This window comes from Pseudorasbora parva, chromosome 15, assembly GCF_024679245.1.
Source record: "Pseudorasbora parva isolate DD20220531a chromosome 15, ASM2467924v1, whole genome shotgun sequence".
Lineage (NCBI taxonomy): Eukaryota > Metazoa > Chordata > Actinopteri > Cypriniformes > Gobionidae > Pseudorasbora > Pseudorasbora parva.
In genome coordinates this window covers 39,427,279-39,447,594 of record NC_090186.1, presented here as the reverse complement: position 1 = coordinate 39,447,594, position 20,316 = coordinate 39,427,279, and the positions used below count along the sequence as shown (strand labels likewise).

Sequence of the window (20,316 nt, the reverse complement as noted above, 5' to 3'; positions counted from 1 at the left end):
TTCTGCATTTCTTTACATCCCAGAATGCAGATCTTTACATTTCTATTCAGTTTGGCCAATTCACTAATTTACACTTGAATTGAAAGAGATTCAAATCTTCACTTCTGAAGTTTGCACAGTCCTGTTGAGACGCACTATTGGAGTTTAAACTCTGTCTTACATCTTCCAGTGGCTCAGTGAGTAACACCTAGCCTAGAAATCTAGACGCACCCTAGCGGCAGCAAATCTAATCTGCCCACGAGTGTCGTCTAGCAACTCTCAATACCCTTCTGAGCTGTATTCACCCAACTCTTGCCGGACCAATCAAATCATGTATAGAGTCGGCGGGCGGGGCCATAATGACGACGGCCGAGTTGCGTTTGCGTGCTTCTAGTAAACACAGAAAGTGGCGAACGGCGGCGGTCTTTCGAATCAGCTTTGACCGCGACTCTGGAAGACTTGAGTTAAGCTTTTCTCTGAGAAAAGAACAAAGAACGGCACTGAAGTCATTCTTAAAAAGGGAAGATGTGTTCGGAGATTAGCCGACCGGATACGGCGAATGTTTAATCAGTCAGCGAGCTCTGCTTCACCTTCGTTGCTCTGGTTGGTTGTAGCGCTATCCTATCGCGTGCAGAGGGAGTTTGAAAGACAACCGTTTATCCCGCCCCTCGGATTGAGCTGTCAATGGTGAGTTTCCAGACCAAACATCTTGATGTGGGTCTGGCTTGTCAGGCTAGCTAACACCATCATCTCACAGCAAACAGAACCTCAGTTTTCAGGAGTCCTGGCCTTTCTGTGTGGAGTTTGTATTTTCTCCCTGTGTTCCACCGGGGACTCCAGTCTTCCCACAGTCCAAAAACATGCAGTGTAGGTGTTGTCTGGCTATCACCAGACCGAGCTCAGTTTAAAATTGAACATTAGTCTGGGGAGTCTGCTCTGTATTTTCTTCTGCACAAGAGGCGCGATCAACGAGCATTATTCAAATGACTGTACGCAATTGGATAGTCCTTCAACCAATCAGACCACAAGAGACTATCCATCATCGTGTTAAACCCGCCAGTAGCACACCAGGTGGATAAGCCAGTCTGTGATTGGTTCCCGCAAGAGTGTAACAGCAGCAGTAGAAATGAATGTAAAGGTTTCCAGGCTGAGTTTCCGGGCGAAATCAAATCGGCGGCAGATCAGACTGGGTTTACCCGGTCTAGTATAGGCGAATTTAAGACACTAAATTGTCTGTAGGTGTGTGTGTGTCACAAGCTATGTAAAGGGGAAGGTTGAGGAAAGACCTGGCAACCGATCCCAGAAAAAGTATTGGCAAGAAAATTCATGGAGTGGCCATAGAATCACCAAGAGTCAGATCTGACTGAAATGATTAATGAGAGAGATATGCACACTGTTTGGATCACATCTGCAAATCATGGGGCTTTTTTAAGGACACATTGTGAGAAATGTCTGTTGGTGCTAAAACTATACACTATCAGTAATGTTAACAAATGTGTCCCTTCTGTTTCCTTCAGGTACGACACCATCACAAATCAGTGGGAGACGGTGTCGCCGCTGCCCAAGCCCGTTCATTCGGCGGCTGCCACCGTGTGCGGAGGGAAGATCTACGTGTTCGGTGGTGTGAACGAGGCTGGACGCTCAGCTGGTGTTCTGCAGTCTTACGTCCCGCAGACCAACACCTGGAGCTTCATAGAGTCCCCCATGATCGGTGAGCACATCGTTTCAACAACAGCAATTTGCAAATGGAAATTGTTCATTTGTGCATCTGAATTTCCACCCAAAGACGATTTAAAAACAAGTATTCGTCAACATGACACCAGATGGTGGTTCTGTTTGTGTGGTTTGCCTTCTTGAAAGGCTTTTATGAGGTTGTTTGCTTTGCTCATGGGCTCAATCGTAGCTGAAGAACAGCAGGACTGATATGGCAAAGTGGGACTCGACATTTTTACTTGCAGGTTTTCAGTCGTCAGTTAACTCCCTGTTTGCTGTGCTATGGCATCATAAAAGCCATTTCATAAACTACATTAACTTGCTCATTAAATTAAGTTGCATGCAGTACACAGAACCTAGATAATCATGGGTTATTCTTCCAACCTTTATAATAAATAATAATAACTTAATCAGAGATCCTCGTCTTCACGTGAGCATCTCTAAATGTTGTAATGATTGTTCATACACCTGATGGATTTGTAACAGTCATGTTTATAGCGTTTATGTTTATGAGTGCTGACACAGGACAGTGCAGGGCTCACCGGGGTTTTCAGATCATCTAAAATAAGACCTTTTACATCCAATTATACTCTACTGAACATTTACTGGCACTAAAGATGCAGTGGTAATACACTACAATAAGGCTGTGTGTGTTAACATTTAGTTAATCCGATAGTTAATGTGAAATTAATAAATAAAATAAAAATGTATATATATATATATATATATATTCTTTGGGAAGACTTCACAGAGTGCTGGACTCTTGCATTGTCAAGATCTTGGCCAAAAATGAATGCACCTCTTGATGGAAAAACATCACAGCATTTATTTTCATCAAGAAGTGCATCAATTTTTGGTCAGTGCTAGAGTCGAGTCACTCTGTAAAGTCTCCTTAGGGTCCAATTTAAGGCTTAAGATGTCTTAAATTGGATCAGAAAGGCTTAAATTTGTCATGGAGTAATCATGGCATTAAATTAGGACACGCCCTATGATTTCTGCGATGATGAAAATGTGGATGGAATAGCAGAATCCATTCATAACAATTGAATTTACTGTATAATGCAGAATTTCACGGAATTTGTCAAATTTTGGATGAATAACTCAAAAGTAGGTCTAAATACTTAAAGGGATAGTTCACCTGAAAATGAAAATTGTCATCATTTACTCATCCTCGTGTCATTCCAAACTCGTAAGACATTCATTCATCATATAAAGCGATTGACTCTCTTCAGAAAATGTTGAATAAACCGCTTGATTCATATGAATCATTTTACAATCACTTTTGAAGCGTCAAAGTGGTGGTTGCTTAGACTGTTAATGGAGTGACAGAAATCTCTCAGATTTCCTCAACAACAAAAAAAAAAATCTTCATTTGTGTTCTGAAGATGAACGAAAGATTTTAATAAAATTTATTAAATAAAATGTATTCCAATTATATTAAAGCAGAGTCTAGAAAAATGTAAAACAGAATAAACTTTTTAAAAAACTTTATTAAAAAAAAGAAAATGAAATTGATGTCATTAATGACTCACCCTAATGTCGTTCCACACCCGTAAGACCTCCGTTCATCTTCAGAACACAGTTTGAGATATTTTATATTTAGTCCGACAGTGTATTTGTATGCACACTATACCGTCCATGTCCAGAAAGGGAATAAAAACATCATCACAGTAGTCCATATGAGACATCAGTTAGTTCATTAGAATCTCTTGAAGCATCGAAAATACATTTTGGTCCAAAAATAGCAAAAACTACGACTATATTCAGCATTGTCTTCTCTTCCACGTTTGTTTTCAAGCCTCAAATAAAGATTCAAACGGTTGTGAATCAACGGATTGATTCATGATTCGGATCGTGTGTCAAACTGCTAAAATCACGTGACATTGGTGATCCAAATCACGAATCAATCTGCTGATTCATAACAGTTTGAATCTTCATAATACGAATATTGACGGATTATGTTCCCTTCAATTTATTCCTTCAAAATTGGTCTTAAAAAGGTCTTAAATTTACCTTCATCAAATCTGCAGAAACCCTGACCATATAACTGCACAATAATCACAGCAATAACCATCCAATTGTTGACTCTTAATCATTTGCCTATTTAAATGTGTTTATAAACATAAATATAATGTATTACTGTTGCAATTTGACTCGACCACACAAGGATGAAAAGGCGGATATGTGAATGGGATGATTTGTTTCAGGAGCAGGACTACATGTTTCCTGGCAGCAGTGGATCTCACTGATTGACGGCTCTGGAAGTCTTTGTGTAATGTTCCTTTGGGCCGTTTTTACCCCGAGTGAGGGAGTGCCATTCATATTTCCCTTGCCATGTCCACAGTCAATGGCCTCACGATAAAGGCTTTTAAAAGGTTCATTTCCTCAAAGTCCCAGTGTGATTCTGTTGTTTGAAGACCTGCAGTCAGTAGTAAACACTACTGAGCAAACACTAGTTCAGCCCGTGCCAACAAGACAAGCTGTCAGTGAAGGTCGAGCAGGCAAAGTGCCGCTGGAAGTGCATGAAGCCACGTGGACGGTGGAGAATTGATTGCAAACAATTGCTTGTACAAATTACACTAGATTGCAGGGCGTCTTTAGAGTACAGGCACATTAAAAAGTGATTCAGAGAACCTCTGGACAGTCTGATGAGTTATCCCTGAACCGTCCCCCACTGGTCGACAGAATGCCATAGGTCTCGAAAGCGCCACACCAACGTAGCCAGTGTTTATAAAAACATGGTAAAAGCATGTCAGTTGGCCAAGCAGTACTTTATAACATCCATCAGAGTGAAAAGGCAGTGCGAGATGGGTTTGACTGAAGTAGTATCACATAAAACACTTCAGCTTGTTTATTGAGCGTCGAAGGTTGTTTGCTGATGTCCCCACCCCATTTTCAAACTGGAAATCTAGCTATTCTAATGACACCTTTCCCCTTTCTTTCGTTTTTTAATAGCTTTTCTCTGCTGCATTTCCTTTCCTGAAAATTGAGTGAGACACCTCTGCAAATTGGTGGCACGAACTGTTGTTGTTGTCTTGTTTTGCTCTCAAAAAAGCTGAATCTCTCATGTCTCCACTGTGCCAGATACAGGTCTCCCATTTGATCAAAACCTTGAGACGTCTTGCCGGTGGCAGGGTTTCGGCATCAAAGAAACAGATCGAGCTATGGCATGACGTTCGAGCCCCTCGAGTAACAGCGGCAGGTAGAACGTGGGCCAAACCCAACAATGAGCTCTGCTGATAGCATCAGTGTTGGGTTTGAAAACGAGACAACAAACAGATAAACAGAGCGTTGCGTATGGTGAGATTAGGACTTAACAGAGCTGATCCTACGGCGCCGGCAACTCAAACTGCTTTCGAGATGCACGCGCTTGTGTTGCAAACAAAGCACTCAGGGAGTTTAAATGAAGTGACTCGGCACAAAAGCTGCCGTTTTTGTGAGGGGAATAAAGATCGAGGGGGGGGGCGCCAGAACTGTGCTCTTGATACAGAAGACGACGCCTCCCCCTGGGTCAAGCCGCCAATCAGTTCGGCAACACTCGCTGTGACTGATGCCTGTTGGAGTGCTATAAAAAGAGGGCGTTATCTAGACCGTCACTCAGAGTTGAGCAACAGGGGGGGTTTTAATGAGAAGCACCTGGCAGTCACGCCGCCGAGCGAGAGCCCATCTCGCGCTTCCTTTTTAACCATTAAATCCGGCGTCTGTTTTCCGGATCGCTTCTGTGCTCGGCTTCTCAAACGAGGAGCATCAGTCGAAGGTGCGGGAAAAAAAACTAAACAAAACCTTGAACGCAGCCACGTGAATTATTCATAGGTGTAATAAATTGGCCCAGCTGTAATCGTTTGGGAGACAATTTCTCTGTCAGAAAACGAAGGCTGATAGCCCCTCTCTCGCATTCGGCTTGACGACCTTTTCCGTGTTCACAACCATGCGTCGGGCTGTCAGTCATTTGCCTGCTCGTGAAAAGATGTGATTATTTCTGTTTCTTGGCCATTTACCCCGTGTGAAGAAGGATAGAGTGAGTAAAACCTGTCACAACGTGAAGGGTCTTCGGGTATTACAGAGGTAATTTCCTCTGTATGGAATCATTAGACGAAACAGGCGCCATATATCTGTTTGCCATTATTTGTCATTCTCCGCTTAATAACGTAAAGCGTAAAGGATACAGGGACCTGGGAAATGGAATGTGGCAAGAGAAAATCATAACTATAATACAAACGGTGCTTCAAACTCAATTTCGGAAGATTCCAGACTGACGACATCCTATAGAAACCACACAGTACGGCAGTCCGTAGTGTACCTCGTTAATTATCTGCCTTTTCACGGGAATCTTCTGAAAGAACATTGTAAAATCATGCTGATAAGAGTCCGACGTGCCAGCGGCCGTATGATTTGCTTGTAGTGCATAAACGTACCATAGATCTTTCACTGAGTACATTGTGTAAGCAAGGCCGAAATAATGGCATTATTCCAGGGGAAAATGCATCTGTGCCTGGAACATACATCAGAGAAGTAACTTCTATCTGTTGTTCTCTTTCCTCCTGTGCTCCTTTTGGGCTTATTTAGATAACAAGTACGCTCCCGCTGTGAGCCTCAATGGTTTTATCTTCATCCTGGGAGGAGCCTACGCCCGAGCCACCACTATCTACGACCCAGACAAGGGCAACATCAAAGCCGGCCCCAACATGAATCACTCCAGGCAGTTCTGCAGGTTGGTCTAATGAACAGTAGATTGCGCTACACAATGCAATAAACGATGTTCCACATTACAAATGGTGTAGCATAAATGAAAGGGAAACGGTCTCTTGCTTTTCCTCTCCCAGTGCGGCGATCCTAGACGGGAAGATCTATGCAACGGGAGGGATTGTGAGCAGCGAGGGACCAGCGCTGGGCAACATGGAGACCTTTGACCCTTGCACGAACACGTGGACGCTGGTGCAGAATCTGCCGTGTCCTCTTTTCAGACACGGATGTGTGGTTATAAAGAAGTACATTCAGAGTGGCTGAGGCCGATTTTGACTCCGGACTTCTCTAATGTCACGAACTGGCCTAAACCAGACCATCGAGCTCCAGCCAGCCAACCTGGGTGGAACGCAGTCGGACCATCGTGGTCAAGATTTAGCAAAGGATCCGTAGCGTAGCTCCCCCTCAGGTGTCGTGCCATTGGAACAGCATTTTAGGTCAGCCAAATGCAATGTTTCTGTTAATCCCCCTCCCATTGTTGATTTGATTTTCTTCTCCCACGTCATGTTTCTTTGAGAAGGTTTCTGTCAAATCTCGTTTTTCATTGGTAGTCGTGTCATGAGATTTGTGTCGTATATAAAGACGAGTTGCATCGTGAAGGGACTTCGGCGAGAAGCTGAAAGATGTCGATGCTAGTCAGGTAGCCCTCCAGCGAGGGTCAGCGCTAAAGAGACGGGATAGAACCAATGCCCTCCTGAACTCCAAAGCACAAAATACCAGACCTATGATGCCCAGAGGAGTTTCATGTCATTTTGTTCGGTGTAAATCGTTCCACCTTTTCATTGTGGGTTTTTAATCCTCGTGTTTTATTCCAATCCGCGGGCCTGCAGCCATGACAGAATACAGATGGAGCAAGATGGAAGGAGAAACTTTGTATTATAGGGAAGATATGTATATTTTAAAAACCAATGAAAATTGTGTATAAATGTTTTTAGAAAAATTCAATGGATTGAACAATGTCTGTAAATCTGTACCCTACCGGAACAATTTACGTTATTAATGCTGAAATACATATCCAGAATTCTAAAATAACAGAATGACTGGTCATTTATGTATCACCCATATCCTTAACCCCCTGGAGTCGGCCGTCACGCCGGTGTGATTAACTCGCTTTTCTTCTTATCAGTGCCAGACTCAAATAGGGATAGTTCACCTAAAAATGAAACTGCAGTTGTTAGCTCATCCCAAACCTGTATGAATGACTTACTTCTGTAGAACTACATATTTTGAATGTCAGTAGCCAAACAGTAGTTTTGAACCATTGACTTTCATAGTATATATTTTTTCCTACTATGGAAGTCAATGTCTGGTTACTAACATTCTTTCAAATATCTTCTCATGTTCAGCAGAAGAAAAACTCATACAGGTTTGGAATAACTTGAGAATTAATAAATTATGACTGCAGTTTCATTTTTGGGTGAACTATCCCTTCAACTTTCATTTGTGGCTAACTGATGAGGATTTTTAAAACTTGTAAAGAGGATGCACTTATGAAGAGCAATTTCTTACTGATTAAATGTCAATTCATTACAGAAGCTTCTGTCTTTTCCATAACATTTCAAACAAATGTGTGCATATAAAGATAAGTGGATACTCCAGCTTTGTAAGTCAACAAAATCTAATGTATATGCGAATGCAAATGTGTTTTTTATTGGTCAATATTACACTGTTTTGTTATATGCGATTCCAATTTATGAACACAGTACCCTTATTACAACCCAAGACAGGACTTAAAATCAAAACACCTAGAGAAACTTCAATTTGCACCTTTTATTCAAGTATATCACAGCAGTTTATTTCAGAAATTACAGTAAATATATCATTTTCACAAAAGAAGGACTGCAGGGGAGGACAGAACAATATGTGTGGTTTTGATTTGCATCATAGTAGTAAATATTAAAAAAGGTATTACTCAAAAAATAAAATTCCCTCAACCTTGTAAATCATTAAAGGGGTATAAATCTACGGATTAAATGAACTTTAATCAACTAATCAAACCATTATTTGCAAACAAGACAAACTTCTCCAACATAAAGCATTGACTTCAAAAACTTCTGAACGTATCAAACTGAAAACAAGTGGGTCCTACTGTCAGTAAAACATCTGAATAAAACTCTGCTCAACTAAAGGTAAAGAGCTTTAACTTGTAGTCAAACACAGAACTATAGACTTTCATGCCCACATTGTAACATTTTTACTGCAGGATTTAAGAGATAACGTTCTACAAAATATATTAGTGGTGCTTCCAAATGTGAAATTTCCTTTCCACATAATGTGCTGACCAAGATTTGATTTCGATTCCGGGTCAATTACATTATGCTGTCAAATCAATATGAAAATTAGGGTGTCTTGTGAATGGGCTTCAACTAAAAAAAAAAGGTTTTCTCCAGATAAATTTGCGTGATAAGCATCACAGTAGTTTATTTCATGCGTTGACGACACTACGGGTGATGGAGAGGGATCCGAAAACACACATTATATTAACTTCCCCTTCATCCTCTACAGTAATATTTGAAATAAGAAGCCTAACCACCATCATATGCACCCTTATGGAATAAATATTAATGTAATGACCTGAGACTAGTAAACCCCCGTTTTCTGAACGTCATGCAACACCTGCTACAAAAATGTGCTACATCGTGTCTCGGCACAAATTTCGCGTAACAAGTTTTCCAATTAGTTTTGGTTGAACAGAAAGTTGATCATGTTTAATAATTAAATAAATAACAAAATGGACAGGCAACGGCCCAAAGTAAAAAAATGCGACTGCGAGGTTTGATAGAAATTAAAAACATGAAATGGACTGAAGGTAGAAAGCATTTCACAAAAATGGCCACTAATATAAAAAAATCATGGGATGCACATGTAGAAAAACTGAAATATACAATATATAACATTTCAACGATATAACAATGCCATTTCTTTTCTCGGCTCAAAAGCAGAACAACCCAAATGAAATGCTCCGAAAAACCCGAGGAATTACTGCAGCAGCCGCATGACATGCTCACGTCGGAGGGGCGATCCAGTACCTTTAGCTTGAATTTCTGAAGGGCGCAGTGATATTACAGAGGTCAACAAATACTGTTTGTCAGTAAACAGGCCATTACTTTTGTCTCTTCGCATAAAAACAACTTGCTGAGGTAGCTGTGCTTCTGTCTCTCACACGCACTGCAGTAGTCCAAAGCTAACTCCTAGTTTTTTACTTTCTTTTGCATATGTCTTAAAAAGTGTCCCCCACCGCGTCTCTTTTTCCCGTTTTGTTTATAGCACCGAATCTGAGACAAGTTCACAGAGACTCGTGAACTCGGATCAACGTTCTTTACAATGCGCTGAAAGCTGAGAGTTAACAAAAGATTAATGCTACTTACACAACACCTGAAATTAAAAGTTAATGCGACAGCTAACAACCAAGGGTTTAGCACAATATTAGACAGTTAGCACAATGGAAACACTATAAAGGGCGAACAAAAATATAAAAAATACAACAAAACAATATAGTAATGCTTTACGTTCAAAAAATCAGCACTGCCTAGACTGCCATTGTAGCTTCAACGATTTGCACATCAAAACATCGCTGATATTTTTACTTAAAATTTGGGATGTTACAATACAAATGGATGACGAAAAAAAGCCACATAGTCCGATGGAGATGTTTGGGTTGGTGACTTGAGAAGAGATTGGCAAACAATTAACATACACCACATATTTTTATCAGTCTCTTAAAACATCCGGAAAGGGTTCGGATTCGGTGCCCTGTGGCTTGTCCACAAGCGTTGATAGCCTGTGAGATAATATTTCAAAGTTTAAGGCACATGCTAGGCAGTGCAATCTCCAGATAATCTACTCGTAAATCCAGTTTAAACCAGAAAAATGGTAAAATAAATCAAAGAAACTAACTATTCCTGCGGGGGGAAATATGTGATGGTCTAAAATACTACTATTCCTTCCACATTTTAAGATCTAATTGTAACCAAAAGTCTGTCCAGATATTTTTTTTGTTTTTGTTTCTACAAATATTATACTCGAAATAGGAGAACACAGTCTCATTGTTCACAGGGAAAAGTTGGTTTACAATACAGAGGCCTGCAAAATGTACAACTCACATCCAGTAGAAAACAACGTGTCACTAGACGGCTCTACAAAATGTGTTGTTTTTCTTCCAGCAGGAGTATCTATGTGGCTAAATAGCATTGGTAATCTCAATGGTGACATCACAGGAGTGGAAAGATGTTCGGGGGGTTGGAGGTTGGATGTAGAAAGAGGGCGATGTAGTTTATTTCCACAGTAAATGACCAACTGACTCGAGCTGTAGGGCATCACACCATCCGTGTACAGTTTTCCACTGCTGGTGACAATCTGTGTGTTTTTATGTGTTTTGTTTCCAGTAGACAGAGGCTGAGGTTGCTTTGTGACATCACACAATCTTTTATTTTGTACTGCTTGTTTGTGTTTTGTTTGCTTAGTTATGAGAACGAGGAGCAGCAGATGAAAGAAAAAACAAAACAACGATAGCACCCAATAGCACCAAGAACAATCATCGGCAATTGGCATGTATGAGAGTTTACAAAAAAGAAACGCGCAAAACGAAACCTCCAGGAGTTTTTGTGTTTGGTTCTGTTTCAGGTACCTGAGATGATAGCACCAAGGTCGCCTTTGTTTCAAATGTCTGCACCTTTCTCTCCCCCTTCCCGCTGTCATTTAAGACCGAGGCGTCCAGACCGGTTCCGTGTTTAAGGACTTGGCTCTAAATACTGGCCTCTCCCTCGTCTATCAAAAGAGTCTCCGATCACATTTCTCTCTGAAAGCCCTCTATTCATCACAGGAATGTTTCGAAAATGCTCAACTTGCCTCTCCATCGCCTGCAAATCAACAGACAGAAAATGCAGAAATTAATGGCACATTTTGTTTAAAAAAAATACATTGCATACATGCATAACAGTGCATCTCATTATGTATCTATTTTATTAATGGATCATTTGTAAATGAAACCAAGATGAACTTTACATAAACGGAACTTATTTTATTACTATTACTTAACATTTTTTTTATTACATTGTTTTATTATACGCTACCATTCAAAAGTTTGGGATCTGTAAGAACGTTTTTTTTTTGTCATAGAAATCTGTGCTGCTCAAGCCTGCATTTGATAAAATACTACATATTTATGTCAAATATTGAATATATTTGATGCAAAGCTGAATTTCCAGCATCATTACACCAGTCTTCAATGTCACATGATGCTTCAAGAATCATCATGACAGAACATGAAGCAGTCAAACGTAGGACATTTAATTTAAAAAGGGACTAAATCAAAGGTGATCAGATATCAGGGTTTGGTTTAGAAAGAGGTTTTTGGTCTATTTTATACCATGTCCTAACGATGGGATGTTTTCAACATTACATTTTTTTCTTTTTCCCCACACAGTGTCAAATACAAAAATAATTGGCATTTAAAGTGACAGTTCCCTCTAAAAATATATATTTTGTCATCATTTACTCCTCCTCATGTCTTTCAAAAACAGTATGACTTTCTTCCATGAAACACAAAATGAGACATTTTGTAGAGTGTCCGAGCTGCTCTCTTCCATACAATGCAAGTGAAATGTTAAGTTGTTAAGCCCCAAAAAAGGACAAAAATAGCATCATAAATAAAAACTAGCTCTTTTAGAAACAGACCTTAAAATTAAGATATCTTTAATAAAGAAAGACTTCCTTGACAGCAACAGAATCTTTCAATGTATGAAAAAGAAATGGAAACATCCTGTTTACTGGATGATTACTGTTTCCAACACTTTGTTATTATTCTAGTTATTTACCTATAATGGATAATGAAACGAATGGCTCAAACAGAAAACAGCTTATTGCAAAATAAGGTACATTAATACTTTTTCTTCCAAGAAAATCATACCAGTTTTGATAGACATGATGAGATTGAGTACATTATGACATTTATTTTTGGGGTATCTATACCTTTAATCCACAGCTATGAGAAGCCGAATTTTAGACCATTGCGATTCCATTGTGGGCAGAGCTAAGATAGCATAAGAAAAATAATAATAACCAAGCCATCAACTTTATGACATTGTGTATGGCAAGACCTCTGCAGCAACACACATGGATTTCATACAGCTCTTTTTTTTTGACAAGGCAATTCTTGTCGAGGTCAAAGTATGCTTAACAATTACACTCTAAAGCCATTTTACGGCACAGGACAACGTGTGAACAATTAACAAAATCATGTTGAAAATTTCTGCTATCCTCTGTGGATCTCAATTCCGGCCCACTGGCTGCAAAAGATCCAACGATCTGACAGAGACCAGCGGATGAAAATCTAAACTAATACAGCTTTTCCAGATGGTCTCGATCTCGAATCATCTTGGAATGAATAAATACGACTCCATTAGGGTGCTCTCAAAGAGGAATTGGTACACAACATGCAAATTAGCCTTCAGTCAAGCCGGCCATAATTCCTTAGAGCAATTCTAATCTGTTTCTGCTGGGCAGCTACCATTACTATTGTATTTGAGAACAGCGCACATAATTTCCCAGGAGGCCGTGCGAGAGCTCTATACCATTGGCGCGCCAGCGTAATTTAGACACACAGCAGCTGTTCGGTGTGCCGTGTTCAATCACTGTGTATCCATCTCCTCTGAGCCGCTGTCACACACGACACATGACTGAACTGAACGTTACGAGTCATTAGTCAGTATAGAGCTACTAGTTAATAATGGTATTTTTTTTAAATCTGGTATTATACTGGCTCAGCAATTATTACTACAAAACATGTCGTTATCATTATAGCTAAAATACAGAGGTACTATAACATTTTAAGCTCAATGTATGAATGGTATAATTGGTACAAGTGTTTTTAACTGGTTTTGATTCAGAACCCAATAAAATAACGATAACCCAATAATGATAACACAAAGGTTAACAAAAATGTCCATAAAATCAAATTTTATTTCATTATTATTTCAATATTTTTTCAGTTTGTTTGATTTTATGGGCATTTTTGTTTTCAAAAATCAGCACACAAAATAAAAATAATATAAAATAACAGTGATTTATTGTGAACCCATATTTAATGCGGTGCCAGCTTGAATATCAAATCAAATAAAGCTAATTAAATATTATCTAGTGAAAGTGTGTGGCATGCTATCATGTGGTACAATTACCACACACAAGCCTCTCTTAAATATGGGCATGTCCAGTCTTTTTGCTTGTGCCCATGAATCACACATGTAATTTGATAAATTGCACAACCAGCAGGGCCATAAAGTCATTGAACATCATATTGATCTGTGTGTGTGTGTGTCACTCAACCTCTATCAGACGGGTCTTGTCGTAGTCTCTGCGGTGCTGGTAAATACATTGGCTGAGCACGGAGTAAACTCTCTCCAGATGATCCACACTGAAGCCCTCGCTTTTCACAACCACCTGATCCAACAGAGCCTGAAACACAGGAAATAACACGATTCAGCATTAATAAATTGTGATTGTTAAGGAAAAGTTAACTAAATTGCTCAATTTACTCATGTTCATGTTATTCCAAACCTGTGACACGGAAATTTTGAACACTGTTTTTAAAGCTCTTTTCCATGCAATTACAATTAACCTGGAGTGAAGCGTTATGACTCATCTGCTTTATTCCATGTCATATGAAGTATGACAGCTTTGTGAAGGAACAGACTAAAATAAATATGAAGGCGTTTTCAAACCTGGCTCGTTTGGAGTGTTTGTTTCGGAGCATAGTGTGTTTACTCCCTTCGTTCGGTTCAGTTAGTCGTATTTGAACACATCAATTGCGCTCAGATCCTCCAAGATTTCAAGGAGGTCTCGGCCCAATTAAAACTAAACTCTGGAGAGGTTCGGTTGAAGTGAGAAAGCAATCCGACCCAATGAAACCAGAGGTGTCATTATTCGTGACGGGAAATGTGTTTTAAAAAAGCAGTTCACTGCATAAATTATGTGACCCATGCTGATTTTTTTTAAAAAGCCAAGTGAAAACATTTCAATGGTTGAGGTTTTCAAAAATCGAGGTCTAGCGATCCCAATGATCCAAATAATCGAATATTACGATCTAATATGATTTCTGACCTGCAAGGTTGCCAGAATAATAATCATACACGGTGTGGTAATAGGTCAGAGGAGAACCGGCACCCCGACTGAGCCTGGTTTCTTTAAGGTTTCTTTTTCTCCATCACGCCCTGATGGTCTTTTGGTTCCTTGCCACTGTCGCCTTTGGCTTGGCTTGCTCAGTTGGGGACACTAAAATTTTAACTTAATTTTTCTAACTAAATATCCAAATAAAATTAATTTCTAAATTAAGTTTATCAACTTTATTACTGATCTGCCAACATTGTCGCTATATGATACATTGAAATGAGCTGATAACATCACTGTTTTCTCCAGAACGACTGTACAGCCGAATCAAATTTTGTTGCAATATGTTTCTGTTTAACACTGTGAAGCTGCTTTGAAACAATCGTCATTGTAAAAGCGCTATATAAATAAAGTTGACTTGACTAAAATGATCTTAATGGTGTAAGTTTTCTGAGAGGTATACTTTCCTAAATCTTTCCTTGTTTTAATAATTCATTTTCTCTGCTTGCTGCTCAGCGACTGGCGCTTCCCCTCAGCAAAACTTTGGTATCACTGTAAAGTGTAGCATTTGTTACAATGAATATAGATAGCGAATTCTCAATGGCATGAGTCTGAACCAATGAAATGTGATTTTCAAAACTCCTGCGGATGTAAACTAAACTTCACTCGCGCTGGCTGACACATCTGGAGCATGCGCACAAAGATGCCTCAGACAGCGCCCAATCCAGATGTACATAAACACAAAAACAACTGCAACATTGTAACAAATTAAGTCCCAGATTCAGTACCAAGCAAATGACCTACAGGTCTGAAAGCTCCCCGAGAGAGGTTCAACAACTTTTTTTCAGTCTAGTCATCACACAAAGCTTCAGAAGACTATTTATGAACTACTTTTACAGTGCTTTATATCAGTTTTTGCTTTTACGACATCGGGGAGAGTAAATAAAGACCACTTTAATGGGTATGTTCAGATTGATCTGAATCTGCCAAATTTGCAAATGCAGAATTCATGTTCTTAGCTTGGATGCGTGTTACTATTTGATTTGTTAATGGCAGGAATAATGCCTTGGGTTTCTTTTTTCTGAGAGAAAAGCTCTTCCACTTAAATGAGTCATTTTTGTTTAAGTAAGATCTGGCTCTAAAGGAGGCATCTGGAAGTGAAGTAATAAATGAATCACATATAATCCTCAAAAACACACGCATCAAGCATTTTTGTATGGTTCATGCTGACATATGAGAGGCACAGTCTGTCTCTCATTCTGATGTTCTTGAGGAAGTTTGACCTGCACCTGCTAACACACAACTTTTCAGTCAAGCATTAAAGCCGCTGATGAATGTGCATCCTGTGGTTTGCTGTGCTGTTGGAAAATAACTGTGGTGTTTGGAATGGTCTTAAAGAGGCTTAATTTGAAGTTGAATTTTAATGACATTGTTTTAGTTTCCGGAGACCGAGCTACAAACATGCAACAAAGGAAATGGGAGCTGACAGTTAATGTAGTGTGGAGGCAGGTGCGGACGCAACATCACAGGTGCCAAATGCAGCTCATCACAGCAAACAACTGAGCCTTGCATGAACAGAACCATCTTCTACAGGCTTAAAGGTGGGGTAAGCAATATTTGAAAAACACTGTTTGAAAGGACTAACACAAGAACAAACATGTAGCCAATCAGCTTTAGGGGGCGTATGACGGAGGAGGAGAGAGAACGAGCAAGAGGGACATTTGAAGAAAGACTGTTGAAAGAGAGATGCTTGAGAAACATTACAAAAGAGAAAAGATCATAAGAATATCACTGGGAAATGAAGGGTTATGATCAGGAAAGCGCTTTAGGACTTGCATTAATATTAGAAAGGCTTTCCAGTGCTGGAGGCTATGCAGGAAGGCCTGAAAACAGCCACAGAAGTTGCTTTAATTCTGCTCCAAACTTGAGTAACAATGGTTTTGAGTGTGTCAGGAGCTACTGTGCTGTTGGCAACTAAAAACAAACTCTTGCATGTATTTACTCATGTGTACTGTATGTCGATTGTTTTTGTGCTTCCTTGTCGATCGCTCATCTTCATTTTATTTTTTTGGAAGTATTATTTTGTTGCGCTTCTGCTATGATAAATAGACATCAAATAATTGTGTAATAGAGGCCAGCTAGTGAGAGTTGTGCAGGTTGATGACTGAATACAGTGTTTACTGTTAGCGCCCTTATTAGTCCGCCTCGGCTCGCATGCCAGTGATCGGGTTCGAGACCGACTTAGAGCAGTGCGGTTAGGATTGGAGTGTGAGCTTCAGAGGCAGAGCAATGAAGAAAGGGTGTGTTTGTTTGGGCTGATTTCAAATATCAACAATGTTCAGCAACGGCTTAAAAATCTCTTACCCCACCTTTAAGTCAGTTTTATTTTATCACTTTAGGTTTGTAAAATTACAAAACAGTATTTGTAAACATTTTCCTTTAAACACACCGGGGTTTACACACATTCAGTTTTTGATTACAGCTAAAGTAATAGCCATTCTATATATGCAAAAAATGTTATGCAAAATGTTTTACTAAAATTAACATGGAGGTCAACAGTGTTGTTTATTAATACCAATGAATTGATTGAAAAACAGCTAGAATTTTATTATAACATTTTGCTTTCCAAACATTTTGAATCTACTACAATGGCTGTCTGGTTGAAATGAAAGTTACCCTTTTAAGCCATTCTAAATATTGTAAAAAGGCAGAAAATAACTTGTTTAGCTATATGAAGCATGCCTATTAATATACCAATTTTTCAAACTTCAGAAATTGAATGGACTGAAATTGTTTGAGATGACATTAACGTGGCTCTATTCTGTCATTTTCAGGAGGAATATAGCTCAAGAAACTGCTCTTGTGAACTTCCTTCATAAACCTGTTGAAATGTCAGATATACTCATGAGAACTGAATAAAAAACTGAGTGGAAGAATAAATGAACATTAACTGAGAAGGTAACCTCCAAAAGATAGTTGGACCAGACGCACACCTGCAAATGAAACGACTGTGACAACATTGAGCCCACAACACGTACACCCAGGAAGAGAGGTCAGCCATCTTCAAAAGCAATTACGATCACGGCGACAGCTAATTAAGGCACATCATAATTACCTTCCATTTCATATGCAGCACCAGAATGCAAGTATTTACTGTTTGCACTCGGTTTAATTAAAACGCCTCAGACTTCACAGTGGCCTTTCAATTGACATGTTCATCACAACGATCCTCCGGCCAATCGTGAGCTCATCAAATCGCGCTGGGACAAGTTATTCAGACTCCATTGGTTCAAGTCAACATAAACAGTGCCAGTTTCTGATAAGGTTGAAGCCGGAAAGAACAGAGCACACAAGCACAAGGCAGAGTGTGCCGAGATTACAAAAATACAGCAGTAATTGAGGATTTCAGGTTTGGTTTTCGGGAGACATTTAATGAGAAAAAACATCCCCTACGGATAGGTTTGAAACTGTATCTTTGCAGTTGGATGACAGCCCCTGAACCAATGAAAACAACCAAATGTCTTCATTAAAAACCACTGGAGGACATTGGAGGGAAATATCAACATACAGAAGAGCAAAACCACCAGAAAACAACCCTCTCGCTCAGTCTAAGCGTGGAAACAACCAAAAGCCTGTAATATATAGACATTATTAGCGACTTTATTAGTTAGATCAGTGGTTACCAACCACATTCCTGGAGGCCCACCAACGGTGCACATTTTGCATGTCTCCTCAATCAAACACACCTGATTCAAGTCATGAGCTCATTAGTAGTGACTCCAAAATCTGATGTGGGTGTGTCAAAGGAGACATGCAAAAGTGCACTGTTGGTGGGCCTCCAGGAACATGGTTGGGAACCACTGAGTTAGATAATTGTGACCACTTGGCTGAAAAAGTTCCAAACATATATATAAAATAAATAAACATACAATTATTATTTTGAACTTAGTATATTATTTATGTATTTATTACTTCGATCAAAAAATTAAAAAACAAGGCCAAAGAAAATTGGTTATATTTGTATAAGTTGGCGACTTGACAGTCAATGGCATTATGGCAACGTAAATAAGTAAATATCACAACTTGCTAACATTTCAATTACAGGGTTTAGCTGTGGACCCTGTTTTTGTGCTGTTGCTCCTCCTCCTCCTCAGTGTCACTGACTATGGGAGAATGGTCACGGATGGCAAACGCCCTCTATCAACCCTGAATAGAATGGTAATCCTAGCTATAAAAGACTTGTTCAGGCAGTGCATTTGACCTTTGCTAGAAGACTTGTTTTGTAATAACCTGACCAGCACAGACATCAATCTCACAGATGGAGTGATATAGAGATATTGTGAATGTACAGAGCACAGGCTGGTCAGCTAATGGTAAGATTACATTCAAAGATAACAGTATCAAAATGAAAGCCTTGAAAACATTTTATTCTATGAAGTATTTAAAAAAAATTGGGTTCTCCTAAATACAAACAACACCTAGAGATGTATTGTTTAATTTATAAATATTTTGCAATATAAAAATGCAAAACAGACCAATATTAAAGAAAGTTAACTGTTAGTCTGATTGAGGAAGGTCAAAAGAGTTTTTGATAAACTTTTAAAGCAACATGCCTAGTGGTTTGCAATATTTTTCTATTTCAAAAAGTTCCATCTGCATTAAGTCTTTACTTTTAAGGAAACGCTTAATCCTTAGCGAGTGATTATCAGGTTTAAAAGCCTTCTGTCAATAAAACCAACTGAATACTGTTCTTATTACTGAGGGCCATGGATGACATTGGGGGGAGACTTTTTATTGTAGTCATGGAGTTTCCTGATGTGAGCTGTCAGTGAGCTGTTAGTCAGGCCTCCACAGACAGTGTCCTGAGCGAGAGTAAAATCCACATGAATGGCCCGTTTAGAGGATAAGCAAGAAAAGCTCACTGTTAAGAGAGTCAAGTTAATCTACACAGACTAGTAAACATTGATGTGAATTTGGATAAAACAGTTAATCGATTGTTAATTGATGTTGTACCGGTGGATGCCATTTAGCCCTTAACAGTGGTGGAGTAGTGGATAGGCATGCAAGGCATATTAAATTATTATGATTAGACCACTTTTGTTATTAAATTATTAGTCATTTGCCCCGCAATATTTAGAAAAGCATCAACGCAACTTTATTACCCTCCAGAAGCCTCCAAAAACAACACAATCATTCACTGCCATTATAAAGCTTTGAAGAGCCAGGACATTTTTAGTATAACTCAGATTTTATTAATCTGAATAAAAATGTAATATACACCTAGGATGACTAAATAGGCTAATTCTCATTTTTGGGTGAACTAACTGCTTAAAACTTAAACTAGTTTGCAAAATTACTTTGCCAATGCAGGTACACTTTTTTTTTCTTGGCCCCCTTAACTCGAGAGTCATCCTGAGGGCTATAATTGTTGAATAATTTAGTCATAGATTTTCATAGTTAGTATGTCATTATAAAGGCTCAAATGAGCTAGATTCACACGGGCCATGATTAAGGCACAAATTGTAAGTTAAAAATAAAGGACAAGAGCACTTACCCAATTCTACTGTTAATACAAATCACACAACTCATGAGCTCCAGCTGCAGAATATGTATAATACATTCTACTAAGACAAACCGAAAGCTGAAATGGTCAACTTAGAAAACTGGAACAAGTGATGCAACTATTGTGGAAGATCCACAAGATGAACTGTATAAAATTAAACCTTTGAGATCAATTTGAGACAAATAAGGCTGCACTGTGCTGCACTTTGTAATATT

General features: G+C 39.2%; 2 protein-coding genes across 7 annotated transcripts in view; one reads left to right on the top strand and one right to left on the bottom strand.

Annotated features, from left to right (window-relative positions):
* Positions 1-8,071, top strand: part of LOC137041592 (kelch-like protein 29) — a 309,158-nt gene extending 301,087 nt beyond the window's left edge. For all 5 annotated transcript variants that reach the window (XM_067418060.1, XM_067418063.1, XM_067418065.1 and 2 more), the window contains 3 exons: positions 1,497-1,690; positions 6,259-6,403; positions 6,516-8,071. In XM_067418060.1, coding sequence (XP_067274161.1) covers positions 1,497-1,690; positions 6,259-6,403; positions 6,516-6,699 — 523 coding nt within the window. In that variant the 3' untranslated portion in view covers positions 6,700-8,071. The remainder of the gene's footprint in view (positions 1-1,496; positions 1,691-6,258; positions 6,404-6,515) is intronic.
* Positions 8,072-8,190: 119 nt separating this feature from the next.
* atad2b (ATPase family AAA domain containing 2B) overlaps positions 8,191-20,316 on the bottom strand; it is a 103,747-nt gene continuing 91,621 nt past the window's right edge. For both annotated transcript variants that reach the window (XM_067418058.1, XM_067418059.1), the window contains exons 27-28: positions 13,759-13,887; positions 8,191-11,294 (exon numbers count right to left, since the gene is read on the bottom strand). In XM_067418058.1, coding sequence (XP_067274159.1) covers positions 11,166-11,294; positions 13,759-13,887 — 258 coding nt within the window. In that variant the 3' untranslated portion in view covers positions 8,191-11,165. The remainder of the gene's footprint in view (positions 11,295-13,758; positions 13,888-20,316) is intronic.